Source organism: Eleginops maclovinus, chromosome 15 (genome assembly GCF_036324505.1).
Source record: "Eleginops maclovinus isolate JMC-PN-2008 ecotype Puerto Natales chromosome 15, JC_Emac_rtc_rv5, whole genome shotgun sequence".
Taxonomy (NCBI): Eukaryota; Metazoa; Chordata; class Actinopteri; order Perciformes; family Eleginopidae; genus Eleginops; species Eleginops maclovinus.
Genome location: NC_086363.1, coordinates 15,483,601 through 15,511,291, shown reverse-complemented (window position 1 = coordinate 15,511,291; position 27,691 = coordinate 15,483,601). Strand labels below are relative to the sequence as shown.

Genomic DNA, 27,691 nt, shown 5'->3' with positions numbered 1-27,691 from the left:
GACATATACACCACACAGTCACACATTTAAATTAGCTGTGGCAGACACTTGGATTTCTCGGCGGTGCTGCTGAGAAAATAGTGGAATTTCTCTCACTTCAACCCCACAGACAGCACTTTAAACTCCCAGCCTACTTGTTCAGTTTTCCAACAGTTTCTCCGCCTTTTTGTCTGCCACTGCGCGCAGCTGCCTTTGATGGTTGGTGAAAACAGTCAAAAAGGAATAGCGAGAAGCACAGACGCATGTTTTATCCTCCGACACATTCACACGCTCTGCCATGTGGTTCTACGCTCCTGGAGACGGGGGACCTCAGCACAGCAGAACTCTATAGCCGTACTTTGTGCTGCCGTGGCAGCAACTTGGGAAATTCATTTTGCTTGGATCTGGGTTTTGAATGACTGCTTGAAAAAGTTGCCTGACACCTCTGCTGTGACTATGTTCAGGGTCGAAAGAAAGCCTGCTTTGTGCTTTCCATGTGTGTTGATCATGTGTAAACACCTTGCTATAAGCGTGTACCCGGGGAAAAAATACAAACTGTTGTACTTTCTGTTAACTGTGTGATTTAGTACATACAGTCAACATGGGAATCTGTGTTTGTTGGAGATGTTTACCTCTATGTAGTAGCGTGGGAGTTTTTTGCTTTTGCTCTTGTCTCTTTGTGTGTTAGCAGGGTGGCAGGAAGTCTCCTTGCAAAGGTATTTGAAACTAAAGGTTTGTCATTGGGCAAAGATCCTTTATTCGCTTTTTATTTTCCTTAGGAGCTTGTAGCTTTCATCTGATAAACATGGACATCAAACAGATTCAGGTCAAGATTTGTGTTGCCATACTTGCAGCAATTCCAGTTGGTCAATCCACCACTTGGCTTGAGGCTGAAATATCTGACAAATTATTGGATGGATTGCCATGTAAATTGGTACAGGCATTCATGGTTTTCAAATGAGTTCTCCGAGATGTTTCATTCATAAAACAAAATATCTTTACATCTACTAGACGATTTGGCTCAGACATCATGTGATCCATGCTCTCGTTATGAGTTTGGAGTTCCCCTGACTTACACACGCAGAGCTGCTAGTGTGGCTGAAGAGTATTATGCTGCATTCAAAGAAACACAGCCCTGTCACTTTTTTAAATGAGGTTAGCGCGGCCGTCTGGCACAAAAGATGATTCTGGCTCAGTTTTTGCTAAAACACAATAACGAGTAATCCTGCAAAACACTGCAGTCCAAATGTTAACTTTGCGGTGGTCACACTAAAAAAGAACTTTGTAGTGTGTCATATGTCAGTGTTACAAACCGCTGTGCAGTGTTTCGGCTTATGACAGTAATTCAAGTTTGATGATCTATTTCTCAAACTGAACTTCCTGGAATCTGTTTCATTTCTCTTCGGTACATACAGAAATATAACCCCCACTAAAACAGCCCATTTCTTTGAAATAAAGCAGGACTGTTTTATGAATGCCAAATTAGCCTTGTGTGAGCCATCAGTAAACATTGGATATAATAAGCCTTCCATTATTGGCCAAATTGGAGAAGTGGAACATCAGAAAGTTTTTTTTTTTCAGTTCCAGACAAAGCTAGCACTTTAGGATGACCTGTAAGCTCATTGGTAAAGACACATATCATCCAACCGTTGTATTTTCTTGTCATATCCCATGGTAACCCAAGTTTGTTTCTGTATTGACGTTATTACTATATAGTAACAATGCCTTGCTCTTCCGGTTGGTGCATTGGTCAAAAGGCAACCATAATGACCACTAAACAGAACGGTTTGTGTACACGGGGTTACAAATAATAAACTACATTGCCTAAAAATATGATTGGATCAGGATATTAAATGTTCCATTTCAGGTATTGGCATGCATGCACATGTGTTCATCTCATGTAAAACAAACCGTTTTTTTGTTTCTTTACCTCGGTTGTGTACATACTTCATATTATTTGTGTCCATGCCTCTTCATTGCCTTTTTATCTGCACTTTCCATTTGGTTTAACAAGGCAAATATCCCCTCAATCGGACAAATAAAGAAATCTTATTCTGATTCTAATAGAGGGAATCATTTGTTAACCTAAACATTTTAAATGTAGTATAGTGCTGAAGGAGGTATGCTCGAGTGCAATCTAGTTATGTGACATTGTGTTTATGTATGAAACTGAGGCTCGTTTTGTGTGTGTGTGTGTGTGTGTGTGTGTGTGTGTGTGTGTGTGTGTGTGTGTGTGTGTGTGTGTGTGTGTGTGTGTGTGTGTGTGTGTGTGTGTGTGTGTGTGTGTGTGTGTGTGTGTGTGTGTGTGTGTGTGTGTGTGTGTGTGTGTGTGTGTGTGTGTGTGTGTGTGTGTCAGCAGTCATTAGGAGTTTGCAGAAAGTCATTTTGTATTGTTGATGCTGACAAGCTTGTCTGGGAAGGATGGAACACACTCCCTGAGCTCATTTTTATGACACACACACAACCTCTGTGTGGGCGTATGTGCATGCACAAGTGTAGTGTCGTGGGCTGTTAAACGCACACGCACGGCAATTTAAGTTGGCAGGAGCCGTTCTTCACAGAAGTTAAGGGTGTGAGAAGAAGCTGTTCCAATTTGTGTCCTGGTGTTCCACAATACTACTTCTGCTTTTTATTTTTTTTACATTGTAAACCTCCAAATTGCAGTAAACCCAATTTGGATATTAGGTGAATGCAAAATATGTGAAAATATCTGAAAGAGGTATTGTGGCGCTGCACATCAACAAACAGTGTTCTAAGGAAACATCTTTTTTTTGCCACTGATCCTTTTAAAAATCACACCATGATCATTGTAATGATACTGTGAATTATTTTCAAAAATGATCACTCTAACATCACGAATCATATTCAATTGCAAAAATCTGTCAAAGTGTGCAATTAGTTATTTCATCCAAATCGCACCGCCCTAATCCTAACTGCAAAATCTCTAGGATGTGCACTGCTTTCCGATCTACTTATATTTATAGATCTGAATGTTTTGTAACGCATGCTAACAAAGGCGGCTTACATTTGCAGTAATCTCTGTTCTGTTTTAACAGGCCATCTCCCAGAAACCTGGATTAGTGAAAGACCCCCACCGCTGGCTAGCTGAGACAAAGGTATGATTATTACACGCAGTGCTGCTTTTCCTTACAAGGGATTTGTCTAAATAATCAAATATATAATTGAGAAAACACAAGATTAAGCATTTGGCACTATAAACCTTGAACGCCATGCTCATTCCCAGGCCTACACTGTATAGAAAATTAATGTAAGACAATTTAGGTATGAACTAATAACAATTTCACCAATTACATATGTTTTTCTTTTGTGCTTTAAAATAACATTTCCAAAAGCATAACCCCTATGAAAAAGATGAATTATTGTTGAGGGAACCAGAATAAGAACCCACATCTGAGCACTGATGTGTAGCAGAGTCATCAGTGATCATAATGAAAGTGAAGTTATGACAGCATTTTTCTCCATAATAATTATGAGTGCGAGGGAAATTGGAAATTGCAATATCCTTAGAAGTTCAATCATAGGACAGTATTTCTCTGGTTATCACTCCTCTAAGCCAGCATTATGTTCAACATGATGTTTTGCTTTTGTAATTGATGAAATTATAAGATGCGGTTTTTCTTTTATTGTGTGTGCTTCCTGTCTTTTGCAGTAAAATTGCCACTTGGCTTCTTCCCAACACAAATCATCTCCCATTTAGTATTGCAACAACGCTCTGTACAAATGAAACATATAATTACGGCTGCGGCGGTGATGCATGATACTTTGTTAAATTGTGTTTTCACAATTCATGGTGTTTATCACCATAATGTATTCCTCCTGTCAGAAATTCTTTCAGAAGAATAAAATACCACAGAACAATAGAGATAATTAACTCCCTAGTTAGTACTTTCTGTGTGAGTAAAAGCAAGGTATGATTTACGATCTTATCCAGCACAGTAAGAAAACCCATTTAACCATTCATTTTGCATGGCCGGAACAACGTTTTGTATGAAAAAATGAAAAAGATTTTAAGAGAATTGTACACTTGTTGCCTGGACAGTACAATATACATTATATTTGTATTATTAAAGAAAAATCTGAATCTCGGGACCCCCTTGAAAACGAGATGGTGCAGCTCAAGGGGTTTATCCTAATACATTTCTATATAATCAGGATGGGAGCACATGTTTGCCCTGTAAAAGGCAGGATGAAATATTATTGATTTGAGAAAACAAAAAATCCTGTGCTCTGTTTTCAATGACGAGCTTTATCAAAACAATGACTTTGAATTTAAAATAAACTATTTAGTGTCTCTAAATTATGACTTAGGTAATCAAAATGATGACAAAATATTTAAAATAAAAAAAGGACTTTTAAAAACAATGACTTATGATCTCAAAATGTTGACTTTGAATCACAAAATGAAAATAATTCCCTGGTTCTGCAGTTTGAGGAGCTTCCTTAAAATACATGAGTAAAGTTTCTCATTATTCTGAAATAACCAGTGAATATTTGGGGACATTTCTCACAGGATCTTTTTTTTATTATCTGTTTTTAATCACATTAGCAGGAATGGCTCTTCCAAATGACTGAACGGATTCAGGTTTAAAGGGAAGACAGAATTGTATTGTCTTTTTCTTATATCAAACAGTCCAAATATGTTCCTTTGAATAAATTGCAGACTTCTACATACATAAAAAAACTACTAGAGCAGAACACAAGAAAACATATAATATTTGTACTTCTCAATTTAGGCCTTAGTCTTTAAAAACATAGGGTTACTTAATGTTACTTTGGTTCTTTGATAACAGAGTTGGATTGTTTAACTTGTATAGTACCATCTTGAAACATCGAACAAAGATAGAAAAAGTATCTATATTGGTTAATGCCCATTGCTAATGCCCTTAAGTCTTGATTAAAACCTTGACTACAAGAACCCTTGATACCCATCTCACTCCAGTCCATTGATTCTAAATGTATTTCACCAACAAGACCAAGATACGCTGGCTGTGTGAGGAGGTGCGGGATTGCAACACAAGAGAACAGCGCCTGAGGAAGCAGCAACAACAGACCAGGGATCAGTTAAAGGCCCTGAGGCAGAGCCGGGACTCGGAGCAGACGGCTCTCCTGCAGCGCCTCGATCAACAGGAGAAGCTCCTGCACTCCCTCGACACTGAAAAGAGAGGTACATAGACAGCATTTAATTAGAGAAACACCACGTTGATTTCACTTAGGAATTCAGTGCAGGATCATCATCAATGCGAAGCCAGGCTATACAACAGTGCAGCATCATGTAAGCAGCTAATACCTGATTAAAGAAAGTGCTTTGACGAGAAATCCTTTGGTTTGCTGAATGTCTGGTGGTGAAAGGCGTAAATATTTAGCATAGGTCTTAAGGAAAATCTTCCTTGATGGTTTGACGGTCAATTTGAGTGAACCTAGACACGTATTTGATTTTTTAATTGAATTACTCTTCCATTAAAAGCAATTACTGATTAAATGCCTGCATATTACTGAAGGCTTCTTGTCACCAAGTCGTTGCTGTGTGTTGTGTGCTAACGGATGCTTGTTAAAACGGCTGTTGCTCTGTATCTGATGCATAGATTGTTTTCAGTATCAGGCTCACTGGCATGTCTGTTTATGAGGACAAATGTTTTAGGAAGCATCTTAATGTTTGTGAACTTCCGTGGAAAATTGACTTGTTTTGCACATCCCCACTCCCATTTTTTTAAACTGAATTTCTCCTAATTAGCTGTAACTGCCAGAGGAAGAACAACTTGTTTTTAGCGCTTCATTTGAACAATTCAGGGAAATGGTCCTAATTTGTGTTCCGTTAACAGAGAAAAAGAGAGAGTTGAAAGACACAGTGAGACTACAGAGAGGGGTAGTGTGAGATGGACAGGAAGATGGCAGAATGTGCGATAACATAACATAATAAAGTGAGTTAACTGTCCATTATTTATTTTCTTTTTTGGCTATTGCGGTAGCATTGAACCATTTGGATTAGCCATACGTTGAAACAGTTCACTGCCAGGCCTCTCTTTAGTTATAAGACATAAGAGTTAGGGCCATAACCGCTAAAATAGTTATTTATAGATGTGCTTTGACTAGCTTCTCAGTAGTGGTTTCTCATTGTTCCTCTTGTGTTCATAGAGTGGTGCAGTGATAACGTGTTCTTGTAGGCCAAGTTGTAGTTGTAGTTAGCCAAAAACAAACTGCGTCACAGTCATCTAGGAGCTTAGCTAAAAGAGATTTGTTTTAAACATTGTGTTTTATAGTAACTCATTTCCATTTTAGGACTCATTCCTGCACCACTCTATTGTAGAACACAACAAGATTTACAAATCCCTGCCTTGCATTAATATGTAGTTCATGATGAACATTAAGGACATAATGCATCTGCAACAATACACTCCACCATTCAGTGTCGCACACAACTGTTTCTGTTTTTGTCACTGTTCATATTATCAAACAGGACGTTGTATTCTTACAAGATTTATTTCAGTTAATACGTCCTTGTCTGCCCATCTCAGTAGATTAAATGTTAATGCCGGCATGCAGAACCCTTTACTATACGATATACTGTACTCGTCTCACAGTGAATTTATTACTGTCAGATTACGCTTTGTGTTTTCCTTCAGAGATTTCATCACTTCTACTCTCTGTTGGCCTTTCTCTCTAAAACAATTTTGCAATGCATGTGAAGATAACTAGATAGAATGAAATAACCTACCCCAGGTTGTATGTGAGATGCAAACCGGTGTGATTAAGTGAGGAGAACTTTGGCAGCAACAGTGGACTCTCTGTTGCACAATTAATAATTATAATAACACATTGTTTTAGTGCTTTAATAATAATATGTACTCAAAGTCACTTAACATGGCCAAAGCAGTGACACAAAAAGCACTAACAGTATAAAAACAATTGCAGTGTAAAAAACATTTTTAAAGGCGGGGATGGCACAGATTAAAAACTTATTTTTTAGTGTTATTATGGAAGTATAGAGTAAGTGATTTACAGGATGTTGATGACTTCCATACAAAAAACAGGTTGATGAAGATGTGGATCAGTGTTTCAGTGACTAGGAAGGAGAGAGTTGCAAAGACAAGCTATGTTTTTAAGATGTCAGATTTTGCAACATTTTGTTAGGAGAGAGGTTGAGTAAGGGTCCAAAGGGTTTGCTGTATAGTCTTTAATAAGACATTAATTTGAAGGGCCTTATTGCGGTTTTTTTGTTGAATTAGGTTTTTCCCTTTCCTGTAGTGTGTTATATTGGATTGTGTGCATGTAAATGGTCTTGAAAGGCTAAATTACCAAATTTCACACTGGAATGCCTCGATCGGACTCCTTTGTTTACTTCCATACATACTAACAGCACTCGCGTTTCTATTGGCTAGCACACACAAATCGAGGTGATAAGGGGCGGGACACAGACGCAAAACATCAGTATGGTACTTATGGCATGTGTGAGTAGAGGACTATCGCATTAGGAAATATTTCTTTCTGATTCTGTCATGTTTGAAGCCGTCATAAATGGAGCAACCATTATTTTAAGCAAAACACTAATCCAAAATCAAAACAAGTTGGCACAGTAAGTATTCTTTATTGTGAGAATAATTGTCTATGCTGTTATCTGACAATGATTCATACAAATCAAAAGGTCTTTGAACATTTTCTTTCTTTTTGTATTAGTTCCGTAATGACTTGCCACCTTTTTTTATTAAAACACACAAAGCACAAATCATATTCTGCTCGACAGGAAGACTGTAGACTGTCAATATTGTGGCACTTGCTAAGTAAGCCTCTACTGTTAACTGAAATGAGAGTTATTCCTTTGATTCAACACCTCATTAAGCAAACAGCCAGCGATTGTAATTAAAAACAATTTGTTGTTGCAATCAACAACAAACCCAGCAGAGTTTCTCTCTCCACCTGTTCAGGCAAATATAATCCACGAACAACAAAACTGTGTTTGCATTGTAACATTCATTCATTACGCGACCAAGCCACTGCTGCTTCTGTTATGGTTTTGCTGTAATGTTAAGTAAATCAAAAGGAATATATAGAACCCAATAACATATTGTTTATATTTATATACATATTTGCATCATTTTGGGATGTCCCCATTAAGTCGTTCTGCCCCGATCGTCATCCATGTCAATTAAAGGGGCCATGTTATACTCAGTTTCAGGTTCATATCTGTATTTTCTTCCTCTACTTTGAAATGTTTAAATGCTTTAATGTTCAAAAAGGTCTTTATTTTTCTCATTCTACCTCCTTTCACCCTCTGTCTGAAACCAGACCGCAGTCGGCTCTGATTGGTTAGCTGGGCATCTTGATTAGGGTTGCAAAATTCCGGGAACTTTCAAAGATGGAAACTTTCCATGGGAATAAACGGGAATTTATGGGAATAAACGGGAATTTATGGGAATAAACTGGGAATTTCAAAATTGAAGGTTGGCTCTTCATAGGGAGCTTAAATATAGTTGGGGAAAGTATATTTTAGCATAATCTTGACTAAAACAAACAGATGCCATTCAAGTATATCCATGCCATTCCTCAATCACATGCATATACAGTAGCACACTGCTTACTGCATGGCTATTGAGACCACACCCCCTACAGGCACTGTGCATTCCTCCATCACATGCACATATGATTTCTAGAAGACTGGACCACACCTTTGAGCCCAAAGCACAAGAGTATTGAAGCCACACATTAGAGCCTGTGGACTACACAAAGTGAAGTAAGGTTTGATGATACTATGGGGTAATATATTTATTTTATGTTTAAATTGCAAATATCACATACAATTGCAAATATCACATACAAATGTGTTCATCTAGTAGGCTACAGGGATTCCCAGAGTGTGGTGCGTGAGCTGCCACCAGGGGTGCGCGAGATGAAACATGTAATGGTGGTCTGGTGTAAAAATATTACAGTGTTGTTTTTTAAGTGGGATTTTTCCATCGGCTACAATAAAAAACAGGAACAATAAACATTTCCTTTGTAATCCCTTTTATTTTAAATCAAAAAACTATAATTTATTAGTTTTTGATAGAAACGTAGAAGAAGACAGCGGCTGCGGCAGCGCCAACTCGTTTCATTCATTCTTTCAAATATGATTAACTGGCTGAAATCAGGGAAACTGTCAAGTGGAACGTCTCATGACAAAGTTATTTAAATGGCGATAAAACAAAGCTTTGTTGCGTTTTTGTTTTGTTGCGTTTTTTGGGGGGGTGCGTCAACCCGGTTGAGACGTAGATTCCCAAAAAAAGTTTGGGAACCACTGATCTAGTAGATAGCTAGCTGATAACTTAGATGCTAAATAAGCCATAGCTAGCATCACTTCATTTACCATCTATGAGGCACTCTTATAAAGATGCTAGCTACCTCAAATGTGATGCTGTTTTTATCTGCCTCCTGCAAGATGTTTTGAAGATCATTCCAGGTGTTAGCTAGCCTAACTATTTATATATCTGTTCATGCCATTACATCAATTCCCAGTTAGTTCCCATAAATTCCTATAACTCCCATTATTCCCATGGAAAGTTTCCAATATGGAATATTTCCAAAATTCCCCAGTTTAACTTCCCATGGAAATTTACCGGAAATGTTCCGCCCCTTTGCAACCCTAATCTTGATTGACTCCCATGTGGATACTTGAATACTTGGTCAGGAAATAAAGTTGACTCCTCTTTCTTTCAGAGCTGTTGGAGAGGAGTCGCAGGAAGGAGGAAGAAATGCGGAGCCTTCAGGTTCGCATTTTTTGTCTTTATTAATCCCTATTTGTTTGTGTCTGTAAATCTGCACCCTAAACAGATTTTAAATATCCAGCTGGCCTCATTTCAACTGCGCTGCCAAAAAGAGACAGCTGGTACTATTTTTATTTATACACCACATTGCCTTCAAACTCTGTTTTGCATATCTGTTGGGGTGTTTCTGAGTAACTGCTGGGCTGGAGTCCTGTGATGCAGTGCTCCAAACATTAGTACACAAAGCCGCGCGTTTGACAGACTGCTCGCAGCCGTGCTTGGACAAGTAGCTAATTACTCCAGACACCAGGCCTTGGAGTTTAAAAGCCACCAGAGGCCTTGTCTCTGTCTTTCAACACCGCCGCATCTTCACTTGGCGGGCCACCAACACACCTCGTCTGCATCACACAAGCCCCAAGTGCCTCATCAACCCTTTGCTCACCGTTAAAGTTCAAAACACATATGCTGTGTCTCAATTCTCATACTTCTGTACTTACATTTGCTATTTTGACTGGGTCCCAGTGGGAGATGATGCCTTTGCAGCACCTGGATGGTGCAGTCATCATGCAAAAAATCATTCCGTTACTGCCTTGACTGCGTAACGGAAGTGTGTTTGCTTCCGTGAACACAGCACTATAAAAATAAAAGTCAAACAAGCATTTTTTTTGTATTTATTGAACGTTCCAGTGGTGTTGAAAACAAGCGGCCATTCATTTTATTGGGCTGATTGAGCAGTCTGTTATGACTTGCTACCGCGATCACAATGTTGCTAGCAATCCAGCTACTGTAGGTAACGGCGCTTGTCACAACTTCAGGAAAGGCGTAGTATGCGATTTGATCCAGAGCTACAGGGTGGAAATACACTGGTGTAGAGATGACATGTTTTTTTATGCCAACCTGCAAGTGCTCCCTCGACAAAAGGCAATAGGATTTGAACATTCGATTTTGGAATATTGGTGAAAATAAGATCTGTGGCAATCCAACATTTATCATGCCGACGCATTTTTGTTCAGCAGGCTAACTTCCACATATAACCACATTTGCATTACTTTCTAAGCGTAAATGCAATCCCGGCAGTAAATAACTAAAGCTGTTAGGTCATATTAAGTGCAAATCTTATTTTCAGCCTTTAGACAAAAACGCTTTCAAAATACAGTTTGAGGCTACGGACCCGGAAGTGATTTTCAGGTTTAAGGACGCATTCCAGCACCGCTCTATTCCAATACTGTGCAAGTGTTTACTGTACAAAAGTAGACTAACCAAATTGAGACACAGCAATGCTCTCACACACACACTAAAATGTCCGCTAAACATTTGTTCCGTCCCAACGTCTGTCTGTACCTCCGTGTTGAATTCACACTCCCATCTGCGGCTGCATGATGGCACCTGCCAGAGCTCGCATGCAATTAATCAGCCTTCTCAAACCCGGCCGAGCTTTTAATTATGACGGATGAGTAGAAAGACGTGTAGAGAGGGAAGGCAGAGTGAGTGAGGGATGTAAAAGAGTGAGGAAAGAAGGAGGGTGGGCTGAGGGAAAAAAGAAAAAAGTACTCTTCATAGAAAAGCATCAACACATTAGAGGCAGCCGGCTGGGGGGAGAGCAGGTGTGCGTTTGAGTGGCAGATAAGAGGCATAGCATCACTTATGCATCGTTAGGGAGGGAACATCAGTCAGAAGCGGGCTGAGTGGCGGGAGCGCCTCGTCTTTGTGTGCGATAAAAAGCCTGTTGTGAGCTACACACTCCCCAGCGCCTTCATTTCCTTCCCTTGTTACCTATTTGTTGTAACACTATATTCCTTTCCTCTGCCTCTACTCTCCCACACACACACACTTGGGTTTTCTCTGTTAGTCTACCCTTTTAATAAAAGGCTCACCATATGGCTCATTGTGTTAGTTATATCTTACTTTGGTATTAGTTCTGATGGTAATAACACTCTCTATGACCCACTTCTGTAAAGCATTAAAGATAGACATATATTGTGTTATATTCTGCTTATACCACTGTATTAAAGGACCAGGCAATATATTGATATTGTGATATGAGACTAGATATGGCCATAGATTTACGATATGCTATCAGATATTCAGTTTTTAAAGGCTGCAATACAGTAAAGTCAATTAATTCTCTGAACTAGGCAGACTGTTATTGTTTATAATATTTACCTTTGACTACTTAAACGTTCAATTCACATTAATGCTGATTTCTTATCCAAATTCTCTGTGTAAATATTTTTTTAATCATCAATAATCAACCCTACAATATCTTCCAATATCGTTATTGAAATATTTAGTAAAAGATATTCTGAAAACAGGCGTTTTTCTTTTCCTCCTGTCCTTAAGTACTGTATAGTAATTTGCTCTCATACATATTCATAGAATATTGTATGTTCATACATATTAATTAGAATTAAAAAAAGATGAATAACACATTATAAATCATGTCACATATGAATTCTTTGGGAACTTTGAGTAACATAATTCCCAAAGTTTGAATCATTTATGATATTTTCTTGATGCATTCTACGACACGGCGACTTTAAAGTCGACACGGCGACTTTAAAGTCAACATGTCGACATTAAACTCGAAATATCGAGAATAAAGTTGAAATGTCATGTCGACTTTAATCTCGACGTGTCGAGATAAAACTCGAAATGTCGAGAATATAGTTGAAATTAGTTGGGAGACATAGCAACCGCTCCCACAGGTCCTGCACTGAATCCGAAATGGCTTGTGTAGATCATTTGGTCAAATTATACTTCCGAATTGGATTTAACAATAAAGAGATCCTCGCTGTTTTAGCGAACCTCGACACGTCGAGATTAAAGTCGACATGACATTTCAACTTTATTCTCGACATTTCGAGTTTAATGTCGACATGTTGACTTTAAAGTCGCCGTGTCGACTTTAATCTCGTCACGGCAAAAAAAAAATGTTTTCTTCATATGTGGCCCTAATATTCCGTCGTACATTTAGGTGTACTGATAAAATGCAAAGAGAGAAAAAACATTCAATATCTTCATACCGATGTTAACTTAAGGTTACGGTGTATTTTTTATTTATTTTATTTTTGAGGATCATAAACCAGTCCAGGAAAGACTACACTAGTTTATTTATTTGTAAAGCTTTGTGCATTTACAGTAACTGTTGCAAAAACCAAACAATTCCAAAACAGGAAGATGTTAAAAAAAGAAACGCGTCTTCTTTTTCTTCTTCCAAAAATTCAGAGGGACCATAAATCTGTTTACTGATAGTTGCCCTTATAACTAAGATAATTGTTCTGAAACATGGTAAATATTTATGAGGGCTTATAGCACATTATATATTTAAAGGGGTTGCTGTGGCTCAGGGGTTAAATGGGCCCCCAATCAAGGGGTCAGTGGTTTGATCCCCGCCCCTGCAGTCCACATGTCGAAGTGTCAATGGGCAAGATACTTAACCCCACTATAAGCATGTTTGATAAGGCATTAAAAACATGGGGAAGTGTTCCTACTTAATTATATAAGTAATATTGCTTTGCTTTTTTTTACAGGAAGGTGTATTGGATCTGGAGATGGTAAGGTTCTATCTATTTTAAAAGTAATGTATGCAGTTAAAACAATTCAGTGTGTATATTAAGGTTTAGAAAGCTTGAGGTGTTAAATTAGAAGTCGCGTTGACTCAGCATGACTCGGTGCAGCTGTGTAGGCAGGTTAATGTAAGGCTGTGTTTGTTTAGCAACCCATGGAGGCTAACACAGGGCGAGAACAGATTCAGTCAAGGCCTGGCGCTCCGTTAATCATCCCGAGTCTCGCTGATGAGGTTAATAACCAAGCTGTACTGACAATACAGTATTGACCTCACCATCTAAGCTGCTAACGTTCACCAAACATCCATAATAAGCTATTACAGGGAATAACTTAGCACCACAGAACGCTTCTATTGACCCGAGCTTTTTCTCACTCTCTTGAAGTGAATACATAAATAATGCCGTCTGACGCACGCTGTCCATCCATCACAATTATTTGTCCACCTTTACCTTCGGTTAGCTGTCATGTCAAAGAAGAGGAAATACCTCGGACCGCGACCAAGTCAAATAATTTCCTGCTTACCGCAACAACACAGCGGCAGGATGATCGACCCACCCTTTGTTCGGCCAAGGGGGATGGGGATCAACTTGTCTCTGTGTGCTATTCAGTGTAGCATCAGCGTGACGCCTTGTAACAACCGGGCTTAAATGCTCCATCTGAATAGGAGGGCTATTGAAACATACAAGGGAGGGATGAATAGACTGGAGTGTGGTTACTTAGTCACACATTACACTGAGTGTGTTGTATCAAAAGTCCTCAATTAGCTTTTGAATTGGTCCAGCTTTATGACATAATGTCTGTTAGCTTGTAGGCTTGAAAGGGAAAGTAAGCACCAATGTTGCCTCAAAAATCTTTTATTTTTCCGGTAGCCAAGTGGTTATACCGCTGCATTTTTCTCAACTTTTAGAAATGTAATCTATACCTTGGTTAATCACTTAATATGTTCTATTCAACAAAGTTTTAGAGGTAGGAAGAGGCAATGGCGTGACACACAAGTGTTGTATTAAAGGTGGCCTGTGTCATTTAATTAAAAATAAAAGCTATTTTAAGATTTTTTGCTCAGAAACCCTTTGCGTGTAATAATTTAGAAAGATAAACTGTGAAATAAATGTCTGTTAAGTCACTTTATTGAGTTATGTAAAGTGACTTATCTGTCACAGTGAGATAAGACAATGGTTACTGAGGCTATGGCCCAGGGACAAAGCTGTTGCAGTATTACCATCTGGGTGTCTGGTTGGCTTTTGCATTATTACCATCTATGGATTGAATTCTTTTTAGCTTCCTTTGTCGGCAAATAACATTATTCTTAGTAAATGAATACCAACACAGACTCCTGAAAAAGTGTGAAAACAGCTGCAGTCTAGTGCTTGCCTATTTGTTACAAGACTATGTAGATCCACTCGTTAAAACATAACTCTGTAGTCATTCAAATTTGTATGGCTGTGTCTGTTTAAAATATTGTCGACAAACTATGATAATTTGAAGCATACAGGAAGACACATCATATCATTTTGGAAATTATTATATTACATGTGCTTACAAATGCACTTAATCTGTCTAAATTCAGGTTTATATGTATGGCAATGAATTATATTATTTCCCATTCTGTTTTGTCATGTGGGAGGACAGAACAGTATCAGCTGTGCACCATTGTTGGAGGTGGTACATCCCATTATCTTTCAAACACAAAGGCATCCGTATCCACCACAAAGCAGTTAGAGCCCACGGACAGCTGATCCAGCTGTGCAGCCGTCAGCACCGTGACCTTTGACTGGGAATGACATCTCCTCTCACTAAATGTTTGTGTCATGAATTATTCCGTCATCACTAATCTAGTTCATCTGTTCCTCGGCCATTAGTGAGACGTGCTTCGGAACAAGGAAAAGAGGGAGCCATTTAATTAGAATGTAGCCCCGTTTTTTATATACGCTATGTAGTTGTTTTCGCTTGGGTCTTACATGGTAGTTTACGATTTTGGGAGTCTTTACTTTATTTCCTTAAACTTTAGCAGAATATCATCATCATGCCTATTCTTAGAAGTAGTTTTTGTTTACTTCTCATTCAGAGGATCACTTTGAGATACATTACATTGTACATTATATTAGCACAAATGCCTATTATCATTTGTACTGGAATGGATCTCAGTTAACCTTTTTACAGTTAGCAATATTCATAGCTGTTTGTGTGTACATAGCTTTTTGGGGTTTTCCTCATGTTCTGCAAAGCCCCAAATCCCAAAGCTCCCTCCAGAGGGAGTTTGTTTACTTCTGTACCTTCCGAGACATCACTTTGTAACACTAGCGCTTCTATTGGCTAGAGCTCCGGCACATTGTATGTAATAGGCTAAGGGGCGGGACATCTCTGAACAGTCGAACAATCACAACAGAGCCAACAAGCTAACCAATCAGAGCAGACTGGGTGTTGCAGCACAGGCAGTAAGAGAAAAATAAAGACCTTTTTGAACATCAGAGAATGTAAACATGTCACAGTGGAGGCACAAAATACAGATATGAACCTGAAAATGAGCATAATAAGGCCCCTTTTAATATTTCAGACTAACCATGAAATGTATATTCCAATGTAAACTGACTAATTTTCTGTGTGTGTGCTTTACAGAACACAAGAGCAGCCCTGGACCACTTGGAGTCATTCCCAGAGAAACAATGTCTGATGGAAAACTTCAAAGATTTGGAGGTAGAATCATTTTCTTTGTAATTAAATACAGCGGTTTTATTTCCCTCAAATTACCAACCCTGGAGACAAACATTTAGACGCATGCCTTATCACATTGATCCACATGTTCATGTCAGTGTCTTTCTTCTGCTATTAACGAGGCTTAAGACGTTTAGATGCTGCATTTTTTTCCCCTTTGGCCTTGTCAAAGACATGTTTTTTCTCTGGTAGGCTATAATGACACAACCTCCATTTTGTGCCAACAGGAGTCCCAGCGGCAGAGGGAGACGGTGGAGCAGCGCTACAGCAAGTACAAAGAGATTGTGTGGGACCTGCAGCACCAGCTGGACGAGTCCAAACGCAGAATCCAGGAGTATAGAGTATGGCACACTCACACACATGGACAGATGCAATACTGTACTCTGTAAAAACGAGCTTCATAATGCCTTACAAGAGCCCGCATTGCCAAAACAACAACCCACTCTTTTTCTATTTCTGTCGGTAATTGCGGTGCTTTGTTCAAACAGCAGCCGTTAGGATAAGGGTAGTCTGACTTTGAGAGTCATTTATGAAGCTAGCTCGCCCACACCACTGCCAGTGTGCGCCCCGCACCTAATTTGCAACTTGTATGAATAAATGAATAATTCCACATGCTGGTAATGCATCATCGATGGACGGTGTGGGACAAGCTCAAGCAGTGGCACACATGTTCGCTCAAAGTACATTTTAGCAGTCTCCGCTAATTGCTACAGCCATCTTCTGTGCTATAGGGAGACATCAAGACATCACTGTTGACAGCTGATCGCCATCAGCACCGCTAAACAGCCATGCAGTCACTTCCGAAATGCTTTAAATCTGGCAGATTACCCCGTTGGTTTGCCAAGCGACTCCGTGTTGAGTGATAAGTGGCGGTCACATTAGCTTAATAGCCGCTGCCCACTCGGGGTTTATTTAAGGAAAAAGGATGGGTGGGATGTCTTCACAAGCGTTCCATGTTGATCACAATCATCAACGCCAGCAACACAAACAGCTTCTACTGCGTGTAAGAGTGTCTGTCTGCTGTAAACACCAGCTTGTAAAGCTCCATTTGGACAGAGTTATGTTCCGCCTCAGTGCTTGTCCTGCCATTAAATGACATCTGTAATGGAAATGCTCTATAAACACAGGATACAAATCAATCTGTAATAAGTGTCACATTTTCAAGAGGCAGCAGCAACTTGGCGGGCATTGCAAGAGAATAGCTAAATATTGAAAGATGTCTTATTCATGCTCTGACATTAGTGTTTACAGGGAAATCTTGCCTGTAAAATGAGATTTTATTACACACTGGAGGATCCAAGTCACTCCCAAAACAGAATATTTTATAATTCTGGAAAGCTCTTTTTTGGGCAGACAAATCTGGCCCACAACCCTCATTTTAAGGTACTTTGAATTGTTATTTTGTGTAGCCTCTGCTCTGCAAAGGGTATTACTACGCATACATTATACAGAGCTCTTCACACTACTGGAAGTTCTGTTCATTTCAATTAGAAATTTCCCCATAGTCGTGGAGCTGTGGCTACATCCTCAGTTGGTCTGTCACTAACAGCTAGGATCAACAGACAGCTTTTCATCAATCATTTATGGATGGTTTCTAAACTTTCACTAATGTTTGTTCATTCAAAGTAATTACGCTTCATCCTCGTGACCACGAATAATAAAGATTGCATGGAAATAATTGTGTTTATGTTTCAGATGAGGCAATTATGTGTAAGTACATTTAAAAGTGTAATTTAAAGTCATTCAAAATGAACTATATGGTTTTACATACACTATATAGACAAAAGTATTGGGATACCTACACATTACACCTACAGGAGCTTTCATGACATCCCATTCCAAATTCTCAGGCATTAATATGAAGCTCGTCCCCTCTTTGCAGCCGTAACAGCTTCCACTCCTCTGTGAAGGCTTTCTACAAGATGTTGATGTGTCTGTGGGAATTTTTGCCCATTCATCTAGAAGAGCATTTGTGAGGTCAGACACTGATGTTGGACGAGCGTGCCTGGCTCGCAGTCTCCGTTCTAGTTCATCCCAAAGGTGTTCACTGGGGTTGAGGTCAAGGCTCTGTGCGGGCCAGTCATGTTGTTCCTCACCAAACTCATCCAACCATGCCTTTGTGGACCTTGCTTTGTGCACTGGGGCAAACTGTTTCCACAAAGTTGGAAGCATAGAATTGTCCAGAATGACTCGGTAAGATGTAGCATTAAGAATCTCCTTCACTGGAACTAAGGGGCCTTGCCAGCCCCAGAAAAACAACCCCATATACACCTGTGGCAATGGGTCTGCATTAGACACCTGAATTTAGTGTCCTAATACTTTTGTCTATATAGCGTATAATAGGTTGTGTTTTCCACATTGTCTTGTTGAATGTGCTTTACAGCTTTCGCTTCAGTGTTGTTGCTGTGTTGTCTTGCAGGAGGAGAAGCTGGACGCTACCTCCAGGAGCCTGAGACTGGCAGCTCTTTCTTCTTCTATCAAAGGGCCAAGCACATTCCTGAACAGCACGCTGAGATCTGACACACTGTGTGAGTATTTATACTGAAGCTACACAACCTGTGCTCTGACAGCTTAGCTATTGCCTGCTTTTCTGCATCCGTGCATCCTCGAGTCAATTGAACACACATCCCAGTATTTAAAATGTTTTTTACTACAGAATACATCAAATAAAGAACCTGCTAGTTCCACAGTACGATAGATCTCATAAGGCTGGTATATGTGATGAATTCCACTGTGGCAGTCTCAAGGTACTGTCACTTCCATTAAGTGTTTCTACATGGCACACAGAGCTCAAACTTTCCGCAGAGGCTCTGGTGTGTGTCTGTATGTATCACTGCCAGTGGCTAACAGCCAGAATCACTTGTAGCACTCTCCTAAGCTGCTTACAGATATTTGGAGAGAGAGAAGCGAGCTTTCTGTGGCTTTGTGTCGGTTTTACCTCCAAGAATTATGGCTGCCAGAACCTATGGCTATATGACACTGGTGGTAATATACAATGATCATATATATTCATACCCACTCTGGCAGAACCAGGTAGGTTTTTAGCATTTATATACTCCTCGTAATGGACTAGATCCAATAAAAGCCCAGTTCCACTTACATGAAGTACTTATCTGTAGTCAGTGTCCATAGTAGATTTAGCCACCTAAAACAATTCAATATCAGTTTTTACATTGCCATCAGACATCTATTTCCAACCAGGATATGAATTCCTCAAAGCCAACAGACTCCATTGGAAAAAAATATTATTTTATTTAGCAGAACATGGAATAAGCTGGTTGTGTGATTTTAGTTATTTCAGATTCACCAGTCAAACAAATGTACTAACTGATCAGGCACCAGTAGAGCAGAGGGGTGTACTACAAAACAAGATGAGTGTGTAAGCGAGGTATGTTGAGCCCTAAACCAGATTTTTCCAAATTACAAAGGTGGCTTTATTTTGACCTGGCTAAACTGCAGCGACAACTTGGTCTGGTGTATTTTATGTCCATAGTTTAGGCTTCAAATCAGCAAAATGCGCTGTTCTCTCTCTACAATACAATAATGTCAATTTAGTAAGAAGTAAAACTACAAGCTTTACAGATTCTGAGCTGAGGGAATACATTATATGTGCAAACATATTCTTAAAACGCGTCATTTGTGTCGATCAATCCACTTCATACTGTAGAAGAGTCAAATGACGCATCAAATCCCCGTTCATGAGAGCCAGAGGATGAAGCCCGGTTAATATAGACAGTTAATAACTACCCTTGCCATACCAATGTCTGATAAGGGTTTCATGTTATATTGAGCCAGCTAGTAAAGAAAAATTAAATGTTTTTGTAACTCAAGGTCTGGCGACTCTGGCCAGAGCATAGCTGTTAGCATAGGTCTTTGTTCCCCAACAGAAAGGGCTGACTGACGGAATGGTAAATTGGTTTCACAATATTCTCAATATATTCTTAGGCCTCGTCCATACTACTGCGTTTTCATTTTAATCCGGAGTTCTAAAACTAAAAAGATCTCCGTCCACACAAGTGTTTTAGCTCCATATCAGAAGTAATCTCCGTCCACATTACACACCTGAACACGCATATCACGTGAGCATTCACCTATACTGGGCATGCACGTGCCGGTGTAAACAGGAAGTCTAATCTGCAGTGGCTTTCAGTTGGAGAAAGCAGTTGGTCATTAACAGACAACGACACGACTATGGCGAAAACAAACAGTTAGAGATTTTTTTACCACTGGTAGTCCACGCTGATCTAACCCGATACCAGCTGATTTGAATCCTTCCGGGTAAGAAATGGTCAAGTGGTAGGAGCGTGACTGATCAGAGAAGGATACTCGTGATCGATAAGACCCAATCAGAAAGCGCTCATGGGTGCCTATGTCAGCGTTTCTGCCTGTCCACACTAATCAGCAGCCCCGGGTATTAAAACTGAAACGGGGCCAGCAGCGTTTCCAAAAGCCTCTGTTTTAGGGGCTCGAAACCCCGGAGTAGTGTGGACACGAGGTGTAAACATAGCAAAAGTTATACGTTTTAAAATGAAAACGTAGTAGTGTGGACGAGGCCTAAAAATAAACTGGAATTTAATTGTTTTGGTCCTTATTTATTTGTATAAACCACAGTAGTAAATTCACCAAACAAAGGTAGTGCAATCCACTGTAGGCAATACACTAACAATGACTAACTATGATAACTATCTCTTTAACCATCAAAGAAGTATAGCACATTTGGGGCTGAGAGTGGGCGACAGACTGACAGGAGTAACTGTTTTTCTCCTCCTTCCCTCTGTCGCAGCGCCTCGCAAACGCCTGACCAGTTCGGACTTGGATGAGTCCCCAGTGCACGGCGACAAACCCCGCAAAGATTAGCTCAACCTCAAGTGAACCTTTTTTATATCTGTATCTCTACAAAGCCAAATACACGGTGCTTACAGCTGATTCTAGCTGCCTGCTGCTCATCCAGAACAAAGAAACTACTTGACTGTACGAGGAGGCCTTTGCACTCAACACTAATCCTCCTCCACTACCTCAACCATCACTGAAGGTGCTCAAGAGCAGAGGGTAAGACTGAGAGATTTCACAGCAAACTTTGAGAAACTCTTCAGAAGAGGTATAAGTTTGGTCACTGTAAATGGGGATATACTGTTTTGTGTTTAAATGTTATTTATAGGAACTCAAATTGAATATATTTGATGGATATGAAAAAACTAAAACCAAAATAGTTCCACTTGCATTTCTTGCCATTGTTACATTTGTACTACTATGTTTCTGTTTTAGTATTGTTTGCTTTATTACCAAATTCTTATTATCATGCAAATATGTTTGTGCTTAAACACTCAAATGAAAAACTAGTGCCTTTTGAACAATATGTAGTTTTGTTTTTAGCTGTTGTCTTTATCATGACAATATGACATCTCTTTGTGTATTGCCCAATTGATGACTTTCTGTTGTCATTTTTTATGCAGTATATAGAAAAATAAAAATAAGCACAAATATGTCTATTTTTCATGAAATGTGAAGCAAATATATGCACTATGAATAAATCTCCATGCAGCCAAATGTCTGTTTTATAAACCCACTTGATGTCCCCTTCATTTCAGAGTCAAGTGTTTGCTTTGCAGCAGCAGAGCGATTCCAACGGCTAAATCTTTTGCTTTTTTGCTTAAATCCTATATTGGAGAGAGCCACACGAGAGAGAAACTTCTTCTAATTCACTGCTTAACTTCAAAGATGTAAACACAGCACCTGCTGTGCAAATATTTCTCAAAAGAGTCCATAATCTTGTTGGCGCCGCATGTTTCGAGAATTCGTGCAGTATTTTTGAAAGGTGCTGTAAGTGGGTGTTTACGATAAACCTGGCCAAGCTGGCCGATATTAAGCCCAACAAAGTAGTTGAAGGGTATCAGGCAAGGGACAAATCACTGAAGACATCAAAATATAACAATACTTAAATGTAGTGTCAAAATAAATATAAAGCTTTGTACATTGAGGCTTCTATCGGTATGCAAGAAAAATGCAAAGCAATGTGTTATTCTTTGTTTACTAATCAGTGAGAAATATATTCCCTTTCGTTTTATTTTTTAAGTTTTGGTACGCAGAATTTAAGTACCATTTCACCTTCCACACTAATCAACCCTTTTTAATGATCATTAGATGTGGTATGGCCCACAACATAAAAAAACACTGATTAAAAAAACATTGAACACTCCATATGGAAATAAAATTAAAGCTGAAAAGCTAAATTAAAAGCTGGATGGCTGCTTCTGGTGGCCACATTCAGTGGTTGTCCAGGATTTATGTTTGTAAATCAGCAGGGCAATCGAGGGACTGCGTGGCTAGCTAGCTTGGCTCAAACACTGGCTAAAGACATGTAGCACAAGCCTTTTCAGTTAACCTAGATACCTAGCTAAGCCTATATTCAGTACACATACTTTTAGTCATTTTCAAACTGTACTGCATACTGCAGTAGCATCATTGTATTAAGGTACTAACAGTAGCAACAGCATTTTGGTAGCAAGCTAGCTAGCATACGCTACTTAGAAGTTCTGAGTGCAAACAGTTTGGCAGTAAGAAAAAGGGGCAATACCTCACCCAAAATAAAGAATACACAAAACTCAATCTTATTTTCCGTGTGATCTTAGATGAAGAGACATGTGCTTTAAGACGAAAGTAGATGTTTGCTGTGTGGACTTTCAAGTTCTTAACTTGATGGCTAAATGCTGTAGCTACTTTAATAAAATGTATACAGCGATGCTACAGCAGTATGCAGTTCTAAATTGAGCATTACAAATTCCTACCCTGCTGTAGATTTATGAAGCACGTTTAAGAAAGGTACACAATGTAGCTGAAAGCCACCTCAGTCGTTTTGTTCAGTTAGGCTAGCTAGACGCAACACATGTTTAAAATTGCATTCTAACAATAGCTACTACATACTGCGTTCCAACAGCATGTGGATTTTGTGTATGCTATGTTTCCCCAGATGTAGGCCTTAATTCAGAGTATCAGCAGTAATCTTACTGAACATATTCAACTGCCCCAAAATGCACTTTGGCTTCTCAGACTGTCAAATGCCAGACATCTAACATTTACTAGCAAATTACTAATGATGGCGAGTGACATTAAAAGGTACAGTTAAGCGTTGGAGCTCACATATAAACCACTGATTCTTGAAGTTAGGGAGAAAACATGTCTCCCGTCTAAATGTTGCAATTTTCCTTAAAAATCAATAAATTATTTAATTTAAAAAGGCTTTAAACGTTGGATATGAAAGATCTGTGAGTGTTTACACACTTAGTTTTGTATGTATTTATATTATTTCATAATAATTCATAAAATACCGGCACTGTACAATGAAAGTCCATGCAAATGAACTTGTCCTCCGTTAGAGGTCACAGTATCAAACTGCAAAAATAAGTGTTAAAAAATGCACAAAATTGTATTTGAAGTTAATTGGATGGCTTAATAAGAGATCACAAAATGCTTAAAGTGAACATTGCATTATTTTATCCATTAACAACAGCCTTTCAAAGTAGTGTCCCACTGCTCCTAATACTAGGATGGGTTAAATGCAGAGGACCAATTTCACTGTGTGTGCTCTGCTGTGTGCATGTATGTGACTAATAAAGAGGGTTTCATCCTCCGATTCTATCTATCTATTCTATTCATGTCAACTCCATCAGACTTTTTTCAAATTTGAAATAAATCAGGCATATCTTGGTCAGTTATAACCCTGAAGACCCCCTTTTTGACTTCTTTCTCTTGATGGATGCAGCAGTACACCACATGGTCCCGTAAATTTACATTTTTTGTTAAATATTCAGAAAACAAGTTGAAATCCCTGTGGTCACAGCTTTTATGTGTCAACACTGTCTTCAAATTAGGGATTATTTCAATCAAGAATTTTGAAATAGAAGTTAGCATTTTAGTTTAGTTTGTAGTGGCAGTCGGCAACTGAGGGAAATCAAAATGGCTACCATGTACTAGACATGATTAGATTGAAAAAACACTTGATTATGATCTAATAACTACATGTTAATTGACTGAAAATATCTAAAATGCCAAATTGCAGCTAAAGTGCATGCTTTTATCTGTACCGTAGGCAAACATGGCTAGAAAAAAACTATCAGTTGAAGCAAAAAAAGCATTGAAAGAAAAGATTGGGAAATTGACAAAAGAGAGAAACAGGCTAAAAAAACAGAAATGGCGGATAAAGAAAAAGGCTCAAATTGACAAATCAAATGACAAACGAAGTGATACATTGATAGTAGATTCTCCACGAACAGCAACAGACCGGATGATAGCAGGAAGCCAACTTAGGAACCCTAACATTAGGAAATCTCTTCTTTTCCACAATGTTCTCTGCCGAGAGCTGAAAATGAATAAAACAACGCCTGTGGCACGGAGACGTGCCATTGCTAAATCTGGTCACCCACAACTGGCATTATCAGGCAAGGTTTTAAAGAAGTATCGGCTTCTTCGTAGGGTTCGCCAGTTTGGTGTTAGCTACAAGTTAATGAATGACAAAAAACAGACAACAAAGAAGGCGGCAACATATCTCCAACGTATCAGCCGTACTGTTAAGGAGTTCATTGTCAACTCATCTCGCATGACAACTGATAAGACAGACACCATCACAAGGAACAAGATGAAACATCAACGGATGATTTTAACAGACTCAATGCTGAACCTCCATAGTGACTTTCTCAAGAAGAACCCGAGCGTGAGGCTGAATTACTCCTCCTTCTGTGCTCTGCGGCCCTACTATGTTACAGCACCGAAGGCATCTGACAGAAGTACTTGTCTGTGTCGTCATCATGAAAATGCAGACTTGATGCTTCAGGTTCTAAGGTCATCGGGTGTACTAAAATCAAACAAACTGGAGGATAGTTTTCACTTAGTTTGTTGCACTCCAGCAAATGAGGCCTGCCTTCTTCGCAATTGCTTACGGTGCAAAACCAAGCATACAGCTCTGGCTCCAGAAATAAGTGGAATCAGTGTTCACTGGCGGCAGTGGGAGCGAGTTCAAGACCAAACAGCCAGTGGGATCCACTTCAACATGAAACTGAACATGCATAGTGGGAGTCTTTCAGAGTTACTTCATCTGTATGAGGAGAATTGTGTCATATTGTGTCCTCAGTTCAGTTAGATATACAGTTTAGTTAAAATACTGTATAGATCACCTATAGAGGACCTCCAGATGGTCTACATTTGTTTTCTCTTTTGAGACCAGGAACATTTTGACCTTTTCATGTGTGCCTTAAATATCCTGTCACCAGGTGTTCTTAAGCTTGACATTCTTTCCCTTGATACTCTCTACCTTTTTCATGTCAAAAGTAGAGAAATATCTTTAATAAGTTTAATTTTCCATTAGTTTGTCAACACTGTCAGTAATGTGTCAACACCGTCAGTTGTGTGTCAACACCGTAAGATGAAGGTCTTTCCTTTGTTAAAAGAAATTCTTTTGGCTTTTGTTCAATTGAGTGTTCATATATTAAAACTCCAAATGATCTACATGCATTAGTGTCTTGTTTGTGCAAAGCCACTGATTTTATATGGTTAAAATTAAAAATGAGTAAACTAAATGAAGATAATTTGAAATGGCTTGTTCCAAAACAATGAAAAATAATATTAAAAGTCTATGCAATGTAAATGTATCACTTAACTTTGCTGAGGCACACCAGTTCTACATGCTTAAAGATGTTTCAGTGTTTTTGAATTGATCAAACTAACATATGTTCATATGTCAGACGGAGTTGACAATTGTCAAGTTACTAAGTAAGTAAAAGTATTTTTTTATGAAAAGTGGTTCAATAAAAAACCTGTTCCTTTTCATGGCATGATAGATAACACCCGTGTTTATAAAGATATCCAATTAAAATAACTGTAATGTAAATTATTTTTTTTTACTTTTCAAAAGTAGTTTTGTCCCGAATCTCAAGAATCAGTGAAACATATACCTACGGTGCTTTAGTTTACTTCAGTAGAACCGTCTCCTGGTAATAGCACACTTAATCATTTATATAGTGGGCAGTATGCACAGTACTTACAGATTGAGTAGTAAATTATTGTTCCTCCTAGACCGATCACTGCTTTGTTCATGCATGGACACACCCATCTTATTATTAAATCAGCATTAGGAAATAGCGTTTCATCATTCTCTTTACATAGTGATTTAATTGTGATGCTATAATGCTTGATTACTCAACCTCAAAGTATAATTAATTACACCACTTGGTTATAATCTCAGTGATTCTCACTGCAATCATGTTCCTCTTGAGTAGCATGGTACTTAAAATCTGTAACAAGACATACAAGTGAGAGTTTTTGAGGCTACGTTTCCCAAAAGAAAGAAAAAGATTCATGCACCTTTACTAAATCCAAGCTTGCGGGGTTTCTGGAGCTTTGCGTGTGCCAGCTGCACAACATAAATCCTTTGAGAAGCTTCTGCAAGTGTCTTTTGTACAGCAGCCTGTATTCAAAGAGAATGAAAAAACACTTAATTGACAGCTAAGTAGTTTTCCTCCTTAATGAAAATCAAAGCTTTGGCATTTTTTTGAAGGTGTTTAAATTCTAATTTCCTGCCTAATCCTCTGAAGAAACAGCACTGGTATTTCGTAAACATCATTTTCAAAATAAAAACTGCTTTGTATTCGGAAGAAAAAAGACTGTAAAGGCAAATAAGACATGTTTTACACAGTCCAGGCGATTACAGGTCCAGTATGACAAAATGTGTCTGTCTTATGAAGCAGCATCCAGAGGAAAGCAAAGCTCAGCCAAGCTTAGAGGAAAGAATGAGCTGCGAGGCCGTACTAAGCCTCCGCTCAATCCCTGTTTCCCCTTTTACCTTTTAAGTACAATTGGAAAGCCGAGGTCCAGAGAAAATATTGAACAATCCTCCGAGCACATATTCCAGCACAGATTGACTGCACATTTTGCATTGGCCTAGCTTTAAACACAGTCTAATGGAAAGTCTTTCAGATACCTGGAGAATATATAATTCAAAGTTCAGGAATGCTTTTGCTCCGTTAAGCTTTAGGTTTTTGCAATAATAAGGGTCCAAACTTGCGCTGGAGCTTATATTTAAAGATAATGAGCAATATGAGAGTTTTGCTTTTTCTCCATCCTCATTCATCATAGTATTGGTATCTTCACATTTGTCTCGATAAATCACATTTAGCAAGTTCAGTCACACTCAAAGACAAACCCTTGCTCCCTAATCTGTTTATCTATACTGTAACTCCGTCCCCAGGAAAGCGTCTGCTTATCTAAGCTATATTAGCTTGCAAAACACATGCACACTCATAGATCCGTCCTGCTGCTCTCAGCGGACCAGTTTCCGCATTTACATTCTGCCCCATCATTAGTCCAGCTTTACTCCACTTTGTCAGGCTGAGGGATGGTAATGAATGAATTCAGAGCTTTCCACTGGTTTACGTTTATTTGTGTTTTCAGAGGGAAATACCTCTTCTACGTAAAATAAAATAAGTTTGTCATCAGCGTTTAAGAATGCATGGAAACCGTAGCACACATCTCTCTGAGCCTGTCAGAATACATTGCAGTATGACAGTCCAAGTTATTCACAATTACCAGCAGATCTTCTCAGAAGGCTTCATTATCTGTCTGTATAAATGGAGAAAAAGTGAAAGCTGGTAATTGGCCATGTGATGCATGTTCAGAACAACAACATGCAG

The 27,691-nt window shown here is 38.9% G+C and overlaps 1 protein-coding gene across 3 annotated transcripts in view; it reads left to right on the top strand.

Annotated features, from left to right (window-relative positions):
* Window positions 1-21,573, top strand: part of LOC134876442 (centrosomal protein of 128 kDa) — a 54,832-nt gene extending 33,259 nt beyond the window's left edge. For all 3 annotated transcript variants that reach the window (XM_063901366.1, XM_063901365.1, XM_063901364.1), the window contains 8 exons: window positions 3,036-3,095; window positions 4,972-5,164; window positions 9,688-9,737; window positions 13,265-13,288; window positions 15,918-15,995; window positions 16,241-16,354; window positions 18,433-18,541; window positions 20,797-21,573. In XM_063901366.1, coding sequence (XP_063757436.1) covers window positions 3,036-3,095; window positions 4,972-5,164; window positions 9,688-9,737; window positions 13,265-13,288; window positions 15,918-15,995; window positions 16,241-16,354; window positions 18,433-18,541; window positions 20,797-20,870 — 702 coding nt within the window. In that variant the 3' untranslated portion in view covers window positions 20,871-21,573. The remainder of the gene's footprint in view (window positions 1-3,035; window positions 3,096-4,971; window positions 5,165-9,687; window positions 9,738-13,264; window positions 13,289-15,917; window positions 15,996-16,240; window positions 16,355-18,432; window positions 18,542-20,796) is intronic.
* Window positions 21,574-27,691: the final 6,118 nt, after the last annotated feature.